This window comes from Anopheles gambiae, chromosome 2 (genome assembly GCF_943734735.2).
Source record: "Anopheles gambiae chromosome 2, idAnoGambNW_F1_1, whole genome shotgun sequence".
Lineage (NCBI taxonomy): Eukaryota > Metazoa > Arthropoda > Insecta > Diptera > Culicidae > Anopheles > Anopheles gambiae.
Window position 1 is genome coordinate 36,395,810 of NC_064601.1, and position 22,815 is coordinate 36,418,624.

At 42.2% G+C, this 22,815-nt stretch overlaps 4 protein-coding genes across 30 annotated transcripts in view; 1 reads left to right on the forward strand and 3 right to left on the reverse strand.

Moving 5' to 3' along the window:
• The window catches only part of LOC11176025 (dystrobrevin beta), a 44,101-nt gene extending 40,496 nt beyond the window's left edge, over positions 1-3,605 (forward strand). For 2 of the 7 annotated variants that reach the window (XM_061645241.1, XM_061645237.1), the window contains 3 exons: positions 1,500-1,628; positions 2,595-2,638; positions 2,738-3,605. In XM_061645241.1, the coding sequence (XP_061501225.1) occupies positions 1,500-1,628; positions 2,595-2,638; positions 2,738-2,797 (233 nt within the window). In that variant the 3' untranslated portion in view covers positions 2,798-3,605. Of the gene's footprint in view, positions 1-36; positions 898-1,499; positions 1,629-2,594; positions 2,639-2,737 lie in introns of those variants that run through there. The other 5 variants (XM_061645236.1, XM_061645238.1, XR_009764875.1 and 2 more) reach the window with 4 other exon arrangements.
• A 2,000-nt stretch (positions 3,606-5,605) lies between these two features.
• LOC133391370 (translocon-associated protein subunit delta) lies at positions 5,606-6,803 on the reverse strand. Its single transcript, XM_061645243.1, has 2 exons — positions 6,365-6,803; positions 5,606-6,271 (listed from the first exon to the last, which is right to left on the reverse strand). The coding sequence occupies exons 1-2, from the start codon at positions 6,614-6,616 to the stop codon at positions 6,011-6,013; spliced, it is 513 nt and encodes a 170-aa protein (XP_061501227.1). The 5' UTR covers positions 6,617-6,803; the 3' UTR covers positions 5,606-6,010.
• Positions 6,804-6,902: 99 nt separating this feature from the next.
• On the reverse strand, positions 6,903-12,268 carry LOC133391369 (uncharacterized). The gene is made up of 6 exons (XM_061645234.1): positions 11,340-12,268; positions 9,667-9,873; positions 9,053-9,598; positions 8,464-8,991; positions 7,526-8,384; positions 6,903-7,450 (listed from the first exon to the last, which is right to left on the reverse strand). The coding sequence occupies exons 1-6, from the start codon at positions 11,478-11,480 to the stop codon at positions 7,311-7,313; spliced, it is 2,421 nt and encodes an 806-aa protein (XP_061501218.1). The 5' UTR covers positions 11,481-12,268; the 3' UTR covers positions 6,903-7,310.
• A 123-nt stretch (positions 12,269-12,391) lies between these two features.
• LOC11175589 (uncharacterized) overlaps positions 12,392-22,815 on the reverse strand; it is a 58,930-nt gene continuing 48,506 nt past the window's right edge. For 13 of the 21 annotated variants that reach the window (XM_061645217.1, XM_061645220.1, XM_061645225.1 and 10 more), the window contains 2 exons: positions 20,109-20,552; positions 12,392-17,563 (listed from right to left, as the gene is read on the reverse strand). In XM_061645217.1, coding sequence (XP_061501201.1) covers positions 17,479-17,563; positions 20,109-20,552 — 529 coding nt within the window. In that variant the 3' untranslated portion in view covers positions 12,392-17,478. Of the gene's footprint in view, positions 17,564-20,108; positions 20,553-21,692; positions 21,774-22,815 lie in introns of all 21 variants that reach the window. The other 8 variants (XM_061645232.1, XM_061645231.1, XM_061645229.1 and 5 more) reach the window with 6 other exon arrangements.

Genomic DNA, 22,815 nt, shown 5'->3' on the forward strand with positions numbered 1-22,815 from the left:
GTACTCTCCCACAAACCTCCATCCTTGACTTTCTAGGTGCATCCCCACCGGAACCGACGTTCTTGAAGGAGCGCAGAGTTTAGTGCACACACAGCGATGGTTGCGTCGTCACCGTCCGCCGCTAGCTTTCCGCACGATTCTGGCCCGGTTCGGCCCCAACCACACTGTTCCCACCGAGTAAGCCACTCTCAGCCCCAGCCGCAAGTGTACATAGTTAAGGCAACTCCACCCCCCTCCTGCAGGCCAATCTCGCTCTCGTCTAACCTAATCGGAGACGGTGGCACAGTTTGAGAACCGTTTACTCAATACTATACCGTTGATTCGTCCTACCTTAATGCGCGCTGTGTCCCCTTAACTCTCGCGCAGAAAGCACACAGAGATAATAAATAACAGAACAATGGGAGCTGGGAGATTGTATACACGCGATGAAAACTCGTTCACCACTCGTTCAGCTACTCGAAACACACACAGCTTTGTACAATTTTTCACAGCCCCTCCTGGGGAACACAGGATGGAGCAGGAAGGTGCGCTTTTTGTGGCGCTTTTGATTTTTCTTTAGCAAAAAAAGAAGCAAACCATTTTACGTGAACGCTTTTGTAATGGTTTTTCAAACTGCTCCGCTCCACTAAAATTGTAGCTTAGTATTTTATTTTATTTTGTGTGGTTTTTGTTGCTGATTTTGTATTTTGTTTTTTTTTGGTAGTTAATTTATAAAAAGGATTTTTTTAATTCCTGCAATTCCGAAACCGTGACACGTTCTACACACCGACACCAGACAGGTGAAATTTAGTTGACGAAAGAGGGATTTTTTCCAGCAACCGCGATTCCCTTTGAGCCATCATTACCCGATATTCATACCCTCCCACACTCAACGATGTAGTACAACAACAACAACAACAACAAAACCAACTAACAAAGAAAACCCCCACCCACAATACCCTTTTAAAAATAATCATCAAATTACCATTTGAACCCAACACCACACAAAAATATTACACATGCATGTTCGCAACCTAATTCAATGATCGTTTGCCGATCGTTTACTTCTTTTACACGCATGCTGAACACACACGATCGTATACAACGTACTCACAAATAACTACAACATCAACAACAACAACAACCACAACAAAAACTACAATTTGCGCGCAAACCGATCACGAATCACGTCGAATCTATGCGACATCGAATAATTTTGCAATACTACACCACCAAACCAATAACAACTGCCAATTGTCTGCCAATTGCCAACAAATATCTGTGTCATACACACTCACACCTCCTAATTAACTGATTCAAATTTTTACTAATAACGTATAATGACAACTAACAAAACTATCCCACTCAACTCATAACCAAACTCGATCATATCATCTTCCCTGCGCGTGGCCACCATGTCACCATGATCTTTTTGCTCTGGTTGTGCGCGCGCGTCTGTGTATGGAATCGAAAACACTCATATACAAACCAACACACGCGAAACAAAACAAAAAAAACAGTTTTCTATGCGCACTACGAAGGACATCTTCCGCCCGGCGTCGTACATAAGCCGCCGATGCGCTACTTTTCAGAGGGATCCGACGATGACAGTATCGCCTCGTCGCAGCACACTATGCGCCATTCGCTAGGTAAGCATAAAGCATATATATACACACACACACGCACACACACGCACACACTCAAATACACTTCCACATGTCAACAACAAATATTTGCTATAATACATACGGTTGCGATACGAGAAGGACAGAGCATCGAAGTAGCCGGCCAATGGTCACTCTAAATGGTAGAAACATTCTGTTCTACACATCCTTCCCGTTCGATGGAGGCGCCTATTACTTTTGCCACGTGAACACGTGTTCGGGTAGTAGTCGATGCGTTTACTCCATCCGCAAAAGCACGCGCGGCTTTGCGCAATGTGGTCAAATGTACACGTTGTTGATTCCGTTCTAGACAGGTGCACAGTTGTGCAGCGTTAAATTACACTGCGTCGTTTCAGTCGTTGTTTGTGTTTTGTTCGCACTCGTTGGGCATGGGTGTCCACATTTGCCACGTTGTTTTCTTTGTGTTTTAGAGCTAATCGTTTCTTTCACCTACGTTCTAAACTCACTTTCACTGTCTGTAGTTTCAATGGAATGGTATGATTGATGCACCCAACCAGCTAGCACCGTTTGAGGGGCACGTTCGTTATTAAGCAGCACCGTAATTGTAACTGATTTGAATCCGTTTTACACCGTGCCTTTTATCGACTAGAAGAGAGGGCCATCTCGTTAAAATGAACTGAATCAACGAGCTCTAACCAACGAAGCCAATGCCAATTACTCCTGTAACACAACTAGATAGCATAACTAACCAACTAATACGTCTCATATTTGGCAACCAAATTTGCAATGAGCCCCGAACGAGAGACCACACGCACCTAGACTCTTCGTGTTAGACGTTTTAAGTGTTTCCCTTTCGACTCCTTACTGCACAGTTTTTACTTTGTCTCATTTCGTCTGCATGTTTCCTCCGAAAAACTTGCAGCAAATAAAACACTTCTCGTGCAAGGTTTTCATTGTGGTCCCTGTGTTTTCACCCCCTTTCCTTTGCAGACTTTGACGAGATGCACATGACAACGCATGAGTGGAGCGAAAAGGTATACCGGGCGTTCGCTGTTGAAAGATTGACGCGATCACTGTACGATCATTGCTTTACACTGATTCATTTTCTTTCATGCTCTTGTCCAATATTTCAGGATAATACTCAATGGCAGGAACAGTTTGCTGCCTGGAGCCTTAACTCGCAAAACCAATGAACGGCCAATGAACCGTGCAATACAAGCAGCAAATGAAGGGCGCTTCAAGCAATCGTTGGAGGACGATCAAACGATCGCACGGCGCCTAACGCGCGAGCGGAAGTTAATTTTTAGTGTATCACTAAGGATAAAACACAATTTCAGACAGCTCTATTACCTTTTCGCATTGCAACACACATTGTCATTAGCGTTACACATTAGCGCGTACGGATACTTAAGGCTTTGTTTTTGTTGTTTGTATTTTACATGTATTGTACCTATTTTTTAACGTGTTTCCCTTCACAAACGGGGTGGTTTCACAGAAGCATACAAGAACAAACAAGAAGCGAATACTGATCTGTTTGAAGCAATAATGCAAAAGCGCAACACATGCATTCCAGGCATAAGATAAGATCATGCAAATGGAAAGGAACACATTTTTAGTGATACAAGACGAACAGGTCTTGTTAGGGTTAGTATTGTTACGAAAGCGTTTTATGGACTTGAAGCAAGCTCTAGATGCAGCCACAGCCTCTTGCCAGAACTAAGAAACATCTTTGATTTCAATCACTCTATTCAACGGTACCCAGTTAGCGGTAGGTTTAAAAATGGTAATTTATCTGCTTTACCTCAATTGTGGTCTTCCAAGCTACTTATCTAACTATAGTTTATTTTTTAATATTTTATAATTTAATATAAGATCACTAGGAATGATGTTTTAAAACAACAACCAATCAAACTATTATTTTATAAGTTACTACGGGAAAGTTGCTTCGTTTTCCTTACAGACACTTATTTTAATAAAATGATTTTTGTTTTGTTATTCTAATATTTTACGGTATGTGTTTTATTCTTGTTTGATTTACTTTTTTTTCTCCCAATCGCAAATCACCTCTCATCAATCTAATCAAATACATCATACAGAAGTTTGTCATCACGAGTAGCAAATATCAGCTCACCCTTGAACACAACACCGGGATCCATTGAATCCATTTCAAAAAGCTAGATCGAACTGAGTGGTTAATTCCTCCTTCTAATGTAACGTATCGTAGCACAAACATCAAAAACATCAGCCTCATTTAACAACTTTCGCATATTTACTCTCGAAGCACAATATCGCTGCAAGTTACTTTTAAAGTTTTTAAACGCAAAAATTAAAAAGAAAAGGCAAATAATTAAAGCAAATAAATCATCTTTGTAAATAAAAAAAAACACTTCGACTGCTGGCAAAAAGGCCAGCTTAAAACAACACTACGCACATACACATCATCAAAACCATAAGAAATTCAATGGAACAAGAAGTTGTTAATGGAGCATTAGTAGTAAAAATCTCATCACTAGTAAATCAACAGCGATCGGCTAAAACTAATCACGAAACGGCGCATTCTGTGGGTTTCATCGCGGAGAAATACCCCATAGGAAAGCTAATTAATCGCCATTGTTGGCAGCAAAATTACTAGATATCCCTTTGTCCAAAGCGCTAGCAACAGGACCACGCAAAAGTATCATAAGTATTTGCAAAGGCAATCTTCAACATCGGATCCTTAAAATCATCGACATAAAGTCTTTGACTCGAACTCGAACCATATGGCCGCCGGAGGGTCCGGGAAACATTTGGCGCGGAAAGGATGGAATGAAACGGAGTTCCAATCATGCATAAATGCTACAAAATTCTACGATAATCTCTTATATTTAACGAAAAAGAAATTTACCTACCACAAAAACTACCAAATCCTAACGAAGGTCTCTAGCGATGTAGCGAGTAAAGGGAAATTAATATCAGTAGATAGCAAACAACGAGTAACCCAAATCCCGGACAGGAGGGGCCCGTACTTACACGACATTTTCAAGCTAATTTCCTTCCCTCTTTGCGCTAGGCAGCAACTATTCAAGCGTTGGCGCTAGTTGTAGAAATACAAGACTTGTCGCGTACACGCTTGCCCTTTTGCTTGTTTATTCGTTACTCCCGTTTTCCAAAACTTCCCCCAATTTCACATTTACTATACCGCCAATGTAACGGAAAACCAGCGCAATGAATTGAATTAATACAATGAAGAAAAACAGGATGATAATATTAAATTGTTAAAAAAAAACCTTCTATCAGCTGCCCGGAAACAGTCGGACAGTTTCATAATCGAATCGTTTCTTTTTTAATCGTGTCGAGTGTGACTTTGCAAACACACACAAGCTCCCGGTCATGTAGATAGACAAACGTTTTAACAGTTTCCGAACGCGCAAATTATAGTCAAATATACAGAGAGCGGTTTTTTCGACGATCGGATCGGATCGTTCACTATAGGCCACACCTATAGGTACCAGATAAAGCATACATTAGCTCAGTTTAGTCGTAAAGAACCCGCCAGCGCGAGTGGTTTCCAGTCGAGTGAGAGGAAAATCGATGGAAGGCCATCAAACCCAAACATCGGCAACAAAACTGTACCGTACTTAATCGCAGTTATTGGATGATTCAATATTAGAGTTATTTAAAGCAAAGGATTACTAATCGATTCATTGCCCTGAAATGGGGCCCGGAGGTAAATACAGTAGGATTCCCTAAACGTACAAGGGACAGTTTTGGATAATTGGCTGAAAATTTAAAACAGGGCAAACGTTTGCATAGAAAGCACAGCAAGATGCGGATGAAAACCAATGGAAAGAAAGAAGTGAAACAGTAATCCCGCTCTGTTGGGGGGATGTTTTGCGTTTCACTGTTATGAAAGTAAAAATAAAGACTAAAGGACTATGATATTACTTACCACAAAATGCCTTTCGATGGTTTCGTGTGATATTCCCTTACAATTTCCCCGATTCTATATTACACGGTTTAGCTTTCTCTACAGCAGATGTTCTTCGGTAGCGATGATCTACTTTCAAACGGATTTATTCACCATAGGTAATCTGGTAGAGGTGTTATCAGTCTCTGGAAAATTGAAAGCGAATGTGAGTGTGCCTTCTTCCCTCCCGCTCCGGTGAGGTACTCTATCCAGAATTTCCAGGCGTTTTGTTATTAGTTCCGGCACACTCCTTACATACACAACATGTGCACAACACACGCTGCTTGCATCCGAGCAAATGAGGAACGTTTTTTCTTCTTGTGCGGATGAAAAATGCGATGAATTTGATGATCCGCGATGGAGAAAGGTACACTAACAAACACACACTCTTATGCGGGAGCACCGATTACTCGGGCCAACGGAAAGCGTAATGCGTACAAACGGGTGTGCAGTACGCAGCTTAAGCCATCAGCTTTGACCGCGTCGTAAACGCAACGTAGGCGACGAATCCGACCAAACCGGTAGCCAGGATTTCGGAGTTCACCCACGGTCCCTTGTAAGCGCCGGGGAAGTTGACGGTGACGGTCGTCAGCGGCTTCACCGATTGGACGTCCTCACCGGCACGCTGTGCCTTGCGCACGGCAGCGTAAGATTCCTCATCGAACAGACGGACCGCGTACGAGCCGCTGCTGGCCTTCTTGATTTCTTCGTTCCAGCTGACCTACGAATAGAACGGCAATCGAAAAAGGGGTAAGCAAAACCGAAGCAACATTCATAACGCGTGGCACCGCAGTGCTCGGGTGCCAAACCTTACCTGGTACTTGTTTTCACCGATGCGCACAACCGGAGCCAGCTTGCCAAGCACCTCAGCGAACAGGGGCAGTTTTTCAGCTCCCGCGTTGGAGCACTTCAGCGTGAACTCCGTTACAAACCCAATCTGGCTAACAATCGTGGCATCCGTGGTGGAGTAGAAGTTAGTTTTCACCTCCGGGTTGGTGCAGGAGCTGGCGACGGCGAAACCCAGCGCGCAGCACAAAACGGCCGATGCGATCACAAACTTAACCATTTTGGATACGTTTCGAGTTATTTTAATTACGTGCGACACGAACACTTGAAATAGGTGTACTGGAAACTACACGGATCCCGGCGAGCTAGCGAGCGAATCGGTTTGTTGTTTGCAACGAAATCATCCACGTCGATTGCTTCCCAGCCACGTCAAACGCAGCTGTCATAAACAAACTGCGCACGCTGTCACACTGACAGGTCTGAAAAGGGCCAATTTTACAAAAATATCAATGAAATGTTTTACTAAAACGTTAAATAGTGATATTTTGGATGATATAATCTTGTTAAAATTAGTTTTATCCCAATGCGTGGTTTCATAATTAACTTTTCGCAATATCACACCCAACACCAGACCAGAACGATTTTTGTACTTGCTCAAACGATCGCACCAGACGAAATGTCATCCACATCATAGGTCCAATTTGAAATTGTTCAAGATTTTTCCGTTACCAATAGAAATGTTCGTTATGTTCATCATCAAGACAGGTTTTTGTTGCTAACAATGTATTTCGATTTAAATTATTAACAACAGTATGGCAGAAACACTTGACTTTAGAAAAGTGGAATAAATAAAAAAGATATTCGTGGCAGAAACGCCTTAGCTTTGAATAGCGGAGAGAAATGATAACCAAAAAATAGAGTTTCACGGTCACTTAAGCTCGATAATTATGTTCGATAGGGTCTGAAGATTTCCTCTAGTACACATCCATCCCGGCACAAAGGCACAGACAGTTGAGATTTACCGCACGTCTGTCGCGGGCCCGCAATTCCAACCAACGCTTTTGATTCGGAACAAACATTTCCGGTGGCAGTGGCGCTTTTTCGTCGGCAGTATCTAGAACACGAATAGAAAAAAAAACATACTCATAATAAATCGTCTTTCAAGAACGATCCCACTGTTTGCACTCACCATCGGTTTTCTTGCCCGCTTTCGACGGACTTGGCAGAATGGATATCGTTTCCTCGGGCTTCCGGAGCAGCAGCTTGCCCACTCCTTCGCACATCCGCAGTACCTCGTGATGGGACAGGGTTTCCCGTAACCGTTCATCCAACGCTTCGCAGGCATTGATCCACTCCGCCACACCGTCAAAGTCCTTCAGCAAGTTCAACGCCCCAGCGCTGCTGAATTTCGTTTTCTTCATATAGATATGATCCAACCAAGCTTCGCAGATGATCTTCAGCGTAAGCTTTAGTATTTCAATGTCCTTTGTCGCCTGAATCACGGGCAGATAGATCTGGTTGAAAAAGTACGCCACGTACTCGTTGGCCCGTTCCTGAAGGGCTTCCGTTTGCCAGTGTTTGAAGTACGGGAAGCACAGGGTTAGCGAGGCAAGGCTCGTCGTGCGGCAGACTGCCGCCAGCACATCGATACACTCGGTGCACGTCGCCTTCAGCTTGATGATGTTTTCCTTTATCTCCGACACAAGCTTCGCCCGTAGCGCAACGCAAACCTGTACCTGCACCTCCAGCGGATCGTCAGCGGCCAGCTCCGGCACGCGTATGTACTGTAGCTGCTCCAGGCACAGGCCTATGTCGCTGTGGACCACCTTGAAGAACATCATCATGTTCCAGTCGGTACAGAGCGACCGGGCCTTGTTGGCCGCCCAGATGCGCATGGAATGGATGGAATGATCGAGCCGATGCAGAACCGGTATCTGCTCGACCAGTGGCAGCTCGTTGGCAATCGTGCCGATGTCGCAGGTGTTCGATAGCTGCACCAGTTGATAAAGCAGCTCACTCCAAACCTTCCCACAAACGGTTCCTTCCACCTTACAGGACGAAAGACAGATCACACAGTTCAGATTATTTATGCTCTTACTGCTTGGTCTGTGCATTCCGTGTACTTACATTCACATTTTTACCACAGAACTCACCCTCCTCGAAGGCATAGTCCACCGGCAGGCTGGAGGACACCACAGCCAAACGAAAATGCTTGTCCCAGATCGTGCTCGTCACATGCACCGTGAGCGTTTCCCCCAGCCCCTTCAGGGTGGACAGTATCGGTTCGGGTGCTTCGTCCGGCTGCAGCAGCGATAGCCAGTCGCGCAGATACTTAGCACAGGCCGCCGGTCTGCAGGCCAACGGCGATGAGCTCCACCACAGCACGACGTGCTCGAGCGATCCGCCAACCTGCGTCCACAGGCCGCGAGTGCCCCGGTTCACCCACTTGATCAGCTCCGATTTCGTAAGCTCTCGCTCGAACGCCGATGGACAGTACTTGATCACCTTCATGATAACGTTGGCCACAAAAATCTCCTCATCAGCAATCAAATTCTCCAGCAAATCCATACCATCCGGTTCGTTTACTAGATAGTTGATGGAATTGTACGCCACCGCTTCGGCGGCCATTGCATCGAAAAAATGTATCGCCGGATCCTGCCCAAAAGAAAAGGAATCGATTACTTCTCTATATTATCCATTGATTCCATCCACCTACATTATGCTCTGATTCGTCCGGTTCGCGCGATTCCGGTTTCACAATCGGTGACACGACCACCTTCCGGCCGGGTGTAGCCTTTCCGCGGGAGTGAATTTCCCCGCTAGATATCATGTTCACACTCGCCTTGCGCCTAATGTTCATCTCTTCCTGTATCGGGTCAATGTGCTTCCCACCCTCGGTTGGTCCCTGCAGGTTGGTCGTTAGGGCCCGCAAAATTTCCACACTAGAAGTGTCCGATTCGTTCTCCTCGTTCGTCACGCTCAGCGCCCCCTTGCACGTGGTCAGCAGACAGTTGATCAGTGTACTGCAGCAATCCTCGGCCCGTTGCTTCGTAATGATCTGCAGGATCGTTCCCACGTCGACCTTCTTCGGCGTGGACATTAGCGGGGGGAACGAATTGCTGCAGATTTGCGCATTTGTTTGCGTGCGAGCTTGCGTAGTCTTTTGCGCCAGAATCACACTTTCGTTGTGAAGCGTGCACAGCAACAGTGCTCCATCGACCACAACCTCGGACGTGTAGGTCGCTGCAAGCATGAGCTTGATCTGAACGGAGGAAAGCAAAGGGTTTGTTATCGTCAAATAATTTTATTAATTTAAAACAACCATATTACCATCTTGTTGATGATGAAAATGAGCTGCAAGTTGCGCTTACGCAAGTTCTGCCGTATTAGATGTGCCTTCCGGTTCAGCAGAATCTTGAAGAAGCTTCGCTCCACATTCTTGTCCGCCGATGATGCCGACATTCGTATCAGGCGCGTCTGCACGTGGGCCGACCGCTCGAAACATTCGCGACTTTGTTGTAGCAACCGTTCGAATTCCTGCGTCCACAAGCGCGATGAAGGCGGGAGAGCAGACGAGACGAGAGCATTATAAAAGCACAGCTGAATGAATAGCAAGGACAACGACGGCGGCGGAAAGGAAGAGAGCTGTGGAGCGCGGTGGATTGAGGAATCATGGCCCCATCCTAGACAGGCCACTTACACCACGTGCCTGTTTCGATGCGATCGTAAAACGATACGCGCCGTTCCCGGTCGGCTGGGACTGGTGCTTTATGGGGGGGGGGGGGGCGGATTTTGCGCACTGGAGCCCGCGCGCTACGGATTGACAGGATTTGGGCTTTGCAAAGGACATTCCGTAGCAACCCCCTCCGTCCCGGCGCTTGGTGAAGGCGCATTATTTCAATGAACTTAGACCATTGAGACATCCGAGGCCAATCGAAGTTGGGGAAGGTAAACCAGCCGTCCTGTGTCTTTCATGCACATGTGTATTTGAACAAATGCCCGTAACTTCATGATCGATGTAACAATAATTCAATTTCAACCGTTTGCCATAGAGAAGCTAGGGCTAATTTACGTGAGCTAGTTGGGTCAAGGATGTTTGGTGAAAGTTTTACCCACGAGGATGGTAGTTTTTGAGGTGAAAGCAGGTTAGTTGACCTGGTTGGCTCTTGACTCGATTTATTGTATTCTAACAATAAATTAAATAATTCTTCGCATTCACCATAACTTATCGCAGACGGTATGGCATGTCACATTCTATATTGTTAGCAATAGATCCTGCCATTACCTTAAGTTATCATTATCCTGCATCTACAAATTCTTCAACATTCCCTGTAGTTCTAAGACAGCAAACCGTTTCCAGTTGCTCTATATAAGCATGCAGAAACCAGGACAATCGTTGTGCCTTTGCGCGGGCATTCATTCAAGAATTTGATTTGATTTATTGCCTAAACTTCTTCAACCCCATAGCCTCGCTCATTCTGCCCACTAACACCAGCAACGAGTTCGCGCTTTGTGCATTTAATGGTCGTTAGTGTATGTTTGTTTTTCATTTGCACCTTAAACGGCACGCGAACTCGATGGCCACATTGGGCCCCAACCCCTCCCTCTTCCCTCTAAGCCCACCCCCCCAGTTGCTCAATCAACTTCCGATGGTTCCAGCCATCGCTCACGACATCGTCACGGTTCACTTTTGCACTTGATAATAACTCAATATCAAGGTTTTGGTTCGAACCAAAAGGAAATTGAAACGGTTTCCTTCCGATGACGTTCGGAGTTGTGTGTGTGTGTGTGCGTTTTTTTGCTATCCTTGTGATCGATGATGGCGTAACGTGTACCTCAAGGAGCGTTCTAAGCTAAAGGATATTAAACGAGGGTCAATAGAACTGTAGAAAATGGAAATATTTCCCTTGCCAGGACTATGATGCAGCTGATTTTTTTCGATTCGTCGGTTCTATCCCTGGTTGGTGATGTTCTCGTGTGCGCGATATCCCGTCGCTACTTACATAGTAATCCGGTAGATCAATATTAATATCCGTAGCAAACTTCTTGCCCAATATCCGCAGCTCCCGTTCCAGCTGGCGCGATTGCTCGAACAGCTTGATCACCTCCTGGTGCTGTTTCGGAAGCCACTTTGAAGTATTCATGCTGGGGCGTATTAAATCACGGTCGGAATGTTGGCGTTGTACTAGAACTCAAATCATTCCCGTTTTACACACACTTTTGCGCAATATTTTCCTTACTCATGGCGCAAACTGATTCACGATTCAAACTTTCTGGTCCACAGGCACCAACAGGGCGCTGCGGACTCCCGAACACTGCGGCAAGCCGAAAAATTAGGTCATAATATTGCGATAATTCACACGCGATCGATGTGTATCGCCGCCCCACATAACACCGGAACGATACCGGAAGACACGGATGGGCCTAACTGGCCCGAGCAAGGATGTGCCCGGTTGGCAGCGCGCAACGATCAGCACCGTATGCAACCGACGTTCGAACGGGAACTGAAACTGAAAGTAGGCTGAACGAACGTGCCCGACCCGACCGACCCGACCATGATATTGACAACCTTGAATTCTCCGATCTATCTACTACCCGCTCGTCCTCTGGCGCTGTAATGCAACCAGAACCTCCAAACCGACCCTACCTTTGACTCGTTATCGATTAAGCACCGATGCTGGTTCCCAAACGTAGTACGTCCGAATGCCGCCGAGCGGATTGCGACCGAAGGCGAAGCGTACACACCCCCTAGACCGGGAGTACTTGAAGGAGTGAGGTCGACGTGGAATCGCCTCCAGAAAAGTCAAGTTTATTCCTGACAGTCCTCCACTGTTCTACTGCAGCACACAGTAGGTCGTTGAATGGTTGTTAGTTTTTTTTTTTTTACTCCTTGCTATGCGTTGTCAGGGAAACCGAGGAAGCACCACCTGATCCGAAGTGGACCTACCCACGCCATCTAATTGGAAGTGTTTCTTCTATACGGTGCTACAAAACTTTCGCAAATATTCTCCGAGGAAATGGTTCTCAAATAACATAACACACAAGGAAAACACCATTTTCGTGTTTTAAATATTTTAATAATTTATCGATCAATTTTACACAGATCGGTTTTTTTTTATCAAATTCCCTCAGTTGTTATCGTCTCTGTTTACAGCTCTGTTTGCAAGTTGCTACAGAAAATGTATGTCATTTACGTTGTGACATGGTTTGTTGTGTTTTTTTTTTCTTCAATTTTATTATTACGTCTGTTCATGTACATCTACTCATGGTTTAAGTATAAAGGGAAGAGGGGATGTGTTGGTAATTGTTGGGACTGTTTATAAATAATACAAGACAACTAAATAAACAAAATCTATATGCAAACAAACAATAGAAATTAGTTTTGTTTTTAAATAAAAAAATAAAACAAACAAACAAACAAATAAACTAAATCTGTGAACCGTCCAAACAAATGGACGATTGGTTTGAAATTCAATCTTTCGGTACGATAGCCGTACGACATTACAAAACCGTGTTTGCTGCACTTTGCTTCTTGTTCATCATCTTACTACTACTTCCGCTGCTACTACACTAAGATCATTTCTCGTGGGTTCTAGCTCCAATGCGCCCTGCATTTAAAAACAAAAATAAAACAAACAAAAAACCATAAAGAGACATAACTTATACGTTACTCTACTAAAATACTAAACGCTTACATATTAGCCGTCATGTGTTTTTTTTTCTCGTATGATGGCAAGCAGATCTCTTCCGTCCAGAGAGGAAAGATCCCTTTTAGTTTAGCGTTAAAGTGATACTACCCTAGAAGTTGTTCATGTTCATTTCATTTTGACATTTGACCTATGGCCCTAATCTGGTTTCATTTCTGGTAATTCGCTTTGCACACACCTTAGCAGCTGTTTGCTACGAGTACATTGTAGGGGGTTATTCACAAAATCTAAATAATGATCAGTTCTTTCTATTCCGCTGGTTGTATTCCTTTCCTACACGGGGCTTTTGTTTTTCTTCTCTTTTTCAACTTACTACAGGTGCGACAATGTTTTCTTCTCACAATTCCAGCGAACGAATCCGTGTGTTATCATTTCCGTGTATAACATTTTCATCTTGGGAGCTTCAAGTCCGCTTTCCAAGCATTTCTGGAGTTTGGTTGTTTCGCTTTTTTCTCTTGTCTCTCAAACCAGATTCCCTTTTTTCATTGACGCACAGTGGTTGTAAAATATGGTGTCATGTTTAGCTGCGATCACTTACTATACTTTCACAATACGACTCCACCAGCACTCTAATTCTTGCCTACGATCACCATTCTGAGTATTGAGTTTGATAAGACAGAGAAAATCGGGTTGTTATAAGTCATGTATCAGCACATATATCTCGCGGTTACATTGTTCAGTTACCGCAATAAGCCTTTCCTGTTTGGGAGTGCTGTTCGCTGCAAACTAACGTCTTAAAACCTGTACAATAGTTCATGGGTGCTAAAGACACACTCACACCTAATGAAAGGTAAGCTCTGCACGCCAATCATAAGAAAGTTGCAACCAAATAGTGCGCTTAAAACAATCCTCTGATCGACAAAAACAATGTAACGCAATGCGCAACGTATGCAAACAAAACTTAACAGTGACACACGACGATGTCCACGTCTAATAATCGATTCAGTTTGACCGCAATGGAACCAAACATGGATTATAGTCTGGACTATTGACCAACGATTAAACATGCTAAGCTACACGAATATGGCTCACGTTTTACCGATTCATTATCCGATGCTACTTGGCAAAAGAGGATTACTTAGGTGGACCTGATCGTACCAGACCACACGATCCGAACGACGCAAAGAGTTTGTTTTAAGAATATTCAGCACACGTACGAATATGTATATATATATATGGTCAGAGTTAGCGGTTTAAAATTTAGCACGAATATATCTGGACTAGATAGGAGGTTACACAGGTTAATTACATACTAGATATGCGCTTTGTTTTGCTTCCTTTGCTGAATTCCGATTTCGAGCTTCTATGTATACGTCTGATGAGAGTTTGATCCATCGATACATTCGTACTTGTTTGTTTGTTTTTTATTTCGCTCCATTTTAGCTGTGTTGATCCTCGTTTGAGTTTTGTTCACTATTTTGCTGCGTCGTTTTGTCAAATCTATTTACATACAATTCCTCTAGTATTCGATTAAATTACAATTTCCAAGAGGATGCACACAATGCGCAGTTACAGTTCCACCTACCAAAACTCTACCTTAGGTTTCATAAAATACCAACCAATCGGATTTTACTCCCTCTATCGCTTTCTCTCAGTCAGATTCCTCTTTTTCTCTGTACGCGTCACATCAGTAGCTTTGTGTAGCATTACCTTTTACCGGTCATAGTAAGCAAATTGCAATCAATATATTGAACGATTAACACTGATTCTAAAAACATGTCGTACGCCTGTTCCGCGAAACAATTAGTATGTTTTGATTATAGAACTAATCTGCCAGGCTCATCGGTATGGGTCGCCTAACGACTTATGGGTTCGTTTACCACTCCGTTGCAGTCCTACAATTACTACACATGGCAACAACACACGATAGACGTCATTGGGATACAGCGGGAAGAAAACAAAAGGGAAGGATCCACGATCAATAGGGAATAGGGTAGGATAGGAACGTCGCGTAGGATATGCGTAGTGATCACGGATGAAACAATCGGGATGCGCTTAACGTCTATCGGCGCTTCTTCTTATTGCGACGCTTGCGTATATACCGCTCGCGCCAACTTATCCTGAGGCTGATCTTTTCGCTGTCACTGTCGTCACTGTCATCGCTGTTTTTCCTAGGGACAATTTAAACAATTCTCTTTTTAGTGTCCTGTGGTCATAATGGTGACAATGGAGCGTATGAATTTTTTACAGAAACAGAACAGCACAAGGTAGCTCCCGCAAGGAACAATTCATGGAAAAACAATGTTCACAAATAATTTTGCATTGTGTTCTATTCCAACTTCCGAACCAATGGAAACTGTCCGCGTGAACGCGTTTCCGACTATTCTCTCTTTCAGAAAATCTCTCTCTACATTTTTCTCGCGTTCGCTATGATAATGGATAGTCAACTCGTTAAGATGATACCGATTTGTACAGCTGGCTGGTTCGATGAAAATGATGGTGATCGTGGCAGATCGCGTGTAAACGATCGGTTGAGTTCAGTGAGTCCCGTTGGTGAACATGAATGTAGCACGAAGTCAGGATGACGGTTTTAACGTACGATGGGCGTTTGCAGAGGAAGGGATCGATCATGGCAGGGAATGGCGATATTAAATCATGAAAAGCATCAAGCTTACGGTGAACCATACTCCATCTGACAACCCTAGCCCTCTTGATACGACTGCTACGCTTGCCAAACAATCCTTTGCGTAATCGTGCTGGTGCCAAGGACGGATTTCAACTCTAAAGCCACAGTACCTGATATCTAATTCATCTTTTATCGCGATTCTTATCTCAACTAAGCTTATCTAGCTGGGGGTTTGTGTTAGAGAGATAGAGGGACACTAGAACATATCTTAATAAAAGGTCGTGATACATATAATCTTCCCCGCACTTTCTTTCGAGGAGTAACATCTAATACATAACGCTAAAACGTAACGAAACAATTATTTTGGCACCGTTGTAAAGCTTATACAAAAAAATAAAATAAAAATCCGGTAGGATAAGCTTATCCTTCGCTCCATCAACTACGAGAATAATGGACTGCTCACGGGGAAAATGAATGTTTGCGCTAATCATGCACGGTGCTGTACGTCGTGCACGGTCCCCGTGTCCTATTCTTACTAGCATTGCAAACGGGAACCAATGCTCCTACCAAATACTAATCGAATTTTCTCGAACTATTCAAACTAACTACACATGATGTTGAATACATTGTTGAGAATACACTTATAAAACCCAGCCAAGGTTCGCAACCAGAAGCAATAATTGATGGTTGATTTGTTGAACACATGCGAACCCAAAAACGAGATGGCCTCATTACTTCCTTAATGCTACCCTTCACTGGTTCACTGAGCAGAATTTTGATCGCTCTACTTTAGATTTAGACAATATTTTCTGGCCCTAGCAATTGAAGATGGGTACGTCTGTGCATGCCGGTATGATACGCTCGCTGCTCGTGAAACCTATAAAATGAGCCAAAATGTACAACAGATTGATAACAATGCACAATTGCTGGAGAGGTATGATATGCGCTAGTGGTTTTAATTTTTGTCAAACAAAGAGGAAACACCTGCAACGAGCGTATGAGAAAGCATACAAATCTATTACGAGGGGTTACTGCTGTATAGTGTGAGTTAGGTTTTTGTTTTTTTGTTGTTGTGGTAACTATGAATTTTAATCACACCAAACGTTCGTGTATCCTTTCTGTTGAGCTAGAACGATTATTTTTCCTCTGGCATACAACAGCATTCTATTAAGTGTTTGATCCTTTTTTGATGTTGTTGCGTGTACACCTAATGCACGGAACATGAGCTGTTGCGGAACAGAATTTATGACGCTTGCATATATCTTTAATTCAAACATTAAAACACATTGCTTGTTGAAGTTGAGTTTTCGAAAAATTGATAAAAACAATAGATGAGGACAATTTGAGTTTTAAGTTACTGGTAATAGCCAATTGCATTTACAGTGCCAGTTAATATTGCCAACAATGATAGTATTTGTAGTAGTAATAGTAGTAATAGTAGTAATAGTAGTAGCAGCAGCAGTAGTAGTAAGAGTAGTAGCAGTTGTAGCATTAGCACTAGCCGGTTGTTACACTGATGAAGATGTTGTTGTCCATCCGCTAGTAGTGGTGGTAGTGCTGAGTGATGCTTTGTAGTGTATCCAATCCCCTTCGACGTTCTTTTCTCTCTTACTCTTTATCACGTTGTGTTGTTTGGATTTTATTAGATTTCTTGCATACGTTTGAATGTGGATCGACTGCTGCGTCGGTTGAAATTCATCGGTGCTCTGTAGCAAATACGGCAAACCGGCAAGTGCAATCACATACACTGTTTCCGATTTGTTTATGTATTTTTTGCGTTTGTTTTTTTTCCTAGAGTCGATTTAATTGTTCCTGAATAGCCCGCTCGGCCCGCTCGAAGTCCTCGGCCGACTCTATTTTTACCGTTTCTCACCACTCGTTCAGTATGCAATCGTCCAATTGGGACTCAAGAATATCAATGTTTGGCTCGTAGTCTTCGTCCTCATCATAAGAACTGTTGCGAGTTCGCGAGGACAAAACGACGAATAAGTTTTGGTTTTGGTTGTTGTAACGTTGATGTGCAATTTTATGGTGTGCAATGGTAGGTGCAGGACGCAGGTTTGTCAATTGTTATAGATAGGCGCGTTATTGTTTGGGTAGAGGTTTGGAGTTTGGTTTTTTGTTGTGTTGTTGTTCCATTGTTTAAACCGTTTGCGATGTAACGAAAATACCATCAATACGCCACAAACAACACGCGTGAACACATTGCAACACATAGAACAACGGAATCCAGCAATATCAGTATGATTTACGGTTTTCAAGAGATGTAATAGCGAGGAAGAGAGAGAGAGAGAAAGAAAAAGAGAAAAGAGATGATATTAATTAGTACATCGACAGCAAAGCTGATTTGCGACTGGTGGCAGCAAATCGCATATAAGCGTGACAATGACAATGCCTTACTTTATTAGCACCAACTACCAAAGCAATCAGTTTGAACGCATATATTTTTTAGGTCTAAAGCTAAAGCATTGCATTGTATGATTGGTGCGATACGCAAAATGAGGTTATCATTGTATTGGAATATCGGCTGCCCATTAAAAAATGCACCGGGGGTTATATGTTTTTGAAACGATTAATTTCTACATTTGATCAATTCGTTCCTAAGTTGTACGTACATTCTCAAACTGAGAGATAAAAGGAAAGAAAAACTAATTGTATTAAAAAAACACACACACACAAAACAGATTATAAGGGATACCATGCAGTGACGATGGGATGGAACATGTGCATGTCTTAAGACTAACAATTTCTCGTAATAAAGTTGAAAACATTCATAAAAAAAACATAACAAAAACACACAAAACTATAAAAATTATTTACAATGCATTTTCTCAAAACATATGTACAATTGCTGGGCAGGAAAAGAAACTTTTTCAATAAACAAAACCACAACGCTAACAAAACGAAACACAAAATTACACCCGATAGAGTGAATGAGAAAGTTACGCGATAGTAAAGACGAATACATTGCGGCGAACAGGAAAAACAAGAAGTTGTACCATGACATTTCTTACATCACCCTGTTTACATCCTTATTCGTTTGTCTAGCACATTTTTAGCACAACATTGCATAAAGCTTTTTACTGATACACTATTTTTGTTCCAATTCTTAGCGCGGATAGAATTTCGTTGATACACACATACACACGGTGATGACACCTATAAGCCAATTGAAAGATACACAAAAAGGTTGTAAAATAGTTTCGTTACGCCGTAGTTACAGCGTATTGGGCAGTATTTTACACGCTGCTCAGTCGAATAATTGTATACAGTTTTTTGTTCCCATTTTCCAATATTTTTACACAAAAATCAAGATATCATACAAAATGAAAGAAAACATGGAGTAGGCTCCCGTAACAATTTGTAATTATTTTGTTAACAGATAAAATTACATTTACAAAAGAAAACCGTTTATACGCAAAGACACAGACGACTGAGAATTACACAAATAGAGAAAATAGTGAAACAAAGATGAAAAAATATAGAGATTCAAACAGAGATCATTACTCAAACATTAAGACAGGAAATGTGTGGTATACACGATCAGACGGCGACCTTTCGAATATACGAGTCTTGGAGCAACTCAAACAACACTAATGCGCGTTTATTCATATGTAAAACACATCCGAATTGGTTTACTTTCTCGTATGTTTTCTTCCATTAATGATCCAATGGGTTGGAGAATATAAAGGCAATTTCAAAACAATGTCTTTTTTAAATTTTGAACCTTCAGATTCCAGTGCCGTTTAATCACATTCTAGCAGTAACAATCGGTTCCACACTCACACAAACACACACGACGCATTCGAAAGCGCATAGACACGCAAGACATAGAGAAGAAAAGTAGGTTTAAGGGATAGGAATATGCATACAACTATGGACATATGAGGGAAACGTGAATTTAAAAAAAAAAGTCAACTGAACTCAATATTTCTAAACAAATAAGCTCTCTTTTCTCTTTTAGTTCGGTAGTAATTAATAATAAAAAAATCACACATGTTTACTGTGCCGTTAAATTGACAAACATCATATATCTCGAAGGCTCTCTGTACAAGGAATCTAGGGAGGAATAACAAAAACATTTAAAATCAACCAGCAGTATAAGCATTACAACAAATAAAAAAAAAACAAAACTGTCGACTTTTCTCTAAATGATGTTTACTTTCCAGGAAATGTAACCAAACCAACCATAAAAGAGATAAAGTATTACAGTAACATAACCAATAATGTGCAATACTTGGAACGGAAAAAGTAAACTCTCAACTGTCAATCCAAACGCGCAACTAACAGAAACTCTTCCTAAAATGACTAATCAACTAAAGGTGTAGTGAAGGCTCCACCGGACGGAATCCTCAAAATAGTGGTAGGTAAGAGGGAAGGACAGGAGGGAATATATAAAGACAATACGAAAGTGAAGAAATAAGGAAAGATAGACAGAGAAAAAAGAGAGAAAGAGCGAGGGGAAGAGGAAAGAAAGTGCCGGTCGGTTTATTACTTACACCAGAAATGCGCTATAAAATGTATTAGGATCACTGTCGAGTGCCATCATTTTGCGGCTCGAGTGCATCGATGTTTGTGATGCAGCACCGGTTGACTCTTCCGGTGCACCGTGCACTTTGCGATCGCTGTTGTTTGCATGCGACGTGCCGCTGCTGGAACTGCCGCCGCCGCCGCCGCTGCCGCTGGTAGAGCTTGAAGCGGTGCTGGTGGCCTTGCAACTGCCGCCGCGTTGAGCCGTCGAGCGCGAATGGTGTACGGTCGTAGCCGACACGGACGTGCAATGCACGGTGGTACTACTAACCGCAGAGGTCGTCGTACTGCGCCTGGTACCACCAGTGCCGGTGACACCCGGCTGCAACAAGGATGGCACGGGCAGCCGCATTCTAGCAGTGCCGCCCGCCATGGTCGACAGCACTGGCTGGCCAAAGATGTAGCAATGACTGCTGTGTGTGTAACCCATCAACGATTTTACCCACATGTGACCATAGTGGGCAGACACATCGTTTGGTTCAGATTCAGAAAGGACCCCCAAAAAACATACGGTCCCCATTGGTTATCCATTTTGCCACCAGCATTGGTCAGGTCAGTAGAACGGTACGACACAGATCGTAGATGAAGGATGTTGTTGGAGGATGTGGTGTTTTTTTTGTTTCATATATATTTGTTTTTTTTTTTATTTACGAAATTCACATTGCATCACATGGTTGCGGCAAGTTAGCGAACAATGGTTATTGGTTTTGTTATTAGGTGAATTTGGAGGAATGTAATGCAATTTAGAGAAAAAAGAAGAAAAACAAGAAATCACTTATTCACTCTGTGAGCTTTGAGAAAATGCATTTCATACCACAAGCACACACATACTCATTCGTCAGGCACGCACAAACACAGCAATGGTAAATGTACACAGTACTCTGGGAGCATTGGGACAAGGATGACAACGTTAACCACACACCCCTTGACTAGCGTTAGTGTATCTCCAAGCTACGCACAACCAGGTTTGGGAAATGTACAATGATATTTCGATTCTGTATTGGAAGTAGTTTAACCGTTGCTCGAGCGAAGCTGCATTATCTGGGAGTAAGTCAAGCAATCCGATTGTTCTTTTTTGTTGATTTATGTAGATAATTTTAGAATTAAAAAGGCATAAACCTTACATGGGAAATGTGTTATTGGATGTGTAAACAATTACGCAAACTGAAACAACTGACTTTAAAAATGTTATTTAATTTATGATAACTCTTGAAACTAGCAAGAAATTTGATGTAAAAACCTGATTTAATTTAAGGACATGAGGAATGTATTTTTATAGCAAATATCTTAGTAATTTATGCATTACTATGTGTGAAGATACGTTAACGCTTGATATATTTGGTATTTATCCCTAATGAGATATCGAATTCACGTGAGCATCAAGCATCTTTGCGCGGATATATTCAAGCACATGTTGGCACAGTAAAATGGCTTGTTTAATTTCAAACACAGATGTATGATTAAAAGTGGGAAACCAATTCAGATTAAGGGATTAACAAGTGTTTTGTATGCAGATAAAAATTCGTCGATGCAATTGGCATTTGATTTCTTACCCCTAAATACGTGTGCTACGGTTATAAAACAATTCGTTCTTGTAAATCATCTTCACCTATCTTTATCGGGTCTCTTCCTCCCTTCACCGAACAAAATAAACAGAAAAGTGTACACAAACGAAAACATAAAACCATTGCGTGTATGGTTTAGTGAAATAAATAGGTGGTAGGTGTTTGATGAAATTTGTACGTTTTTGGTGTGCGTGTATGTGAACGTTCGTGTAGTCGTGTGGGTGTACAATGTCAGCAAGGTGATGAGAAAAAAAGTTTTAAAGAAAGAGAGAGAGAGATAAAAAAGAACAAACACAAAACAACAAACAAATATTGAGATAAATAAGAAACTTATTGAATAAATATTGTAAAGAGTACAAAATGCTAACTACTTGTTGGTACAAGGAGGTAGGGTTTCGAAAACAGCTAAGCAGATAACATACATAGATATATTTGGAAACAACAGGAGAAAGAAGAGTAGAAGAGGAAAGATAAGAATAGGAAGGAATGTATGATGCTTCGGAACCTTGATTTCGCATCGTTATCCAACGCTTTTTGATAAACAGTAGGGCGAGAAATAAAAGTACACCATTTCAGGTGCCGTCTTGCTTCCATTGCATTGAGCTCCAATATTTAATTCTAGATGTTGCGTTGAGATCGATCTACATGAAGTTATTGAGTTTACAAATGTGTAATGCTGATTTAAATGAAATTTAATACTGCGAAAGCGGAATTATTATTGTATATGAAATTCCCTCATGTTGTAATAAATGATTTAAAAGGTATCGATTAATTTTGTGTTTCTTCCAATTTCATAAAGCGGTCTGCGCTTTTTTGAAACAAACAAACTTTGAACTAGAATCTGGAACAGTAAACAATGGTTCTGATTCTGAATTCGTCAAATTGGAATTATACTACAATATCCGAAACGATCCTAGCGTCGGAAAAATGGAAACGGAAAATTGTGAACAAGATATAGATTGAAACATTGATGAATAGATAGAAACGATAGTAAACAGAGCAGAGAGCAAGAATAAGAAGAAGAGAGAGAACTTGGAAACAGAATTGTAGAACAGATTTATAGACAGAGCAGAGTACAATTCCGTTTCAGACAAGTAACAAGAGTGAAATA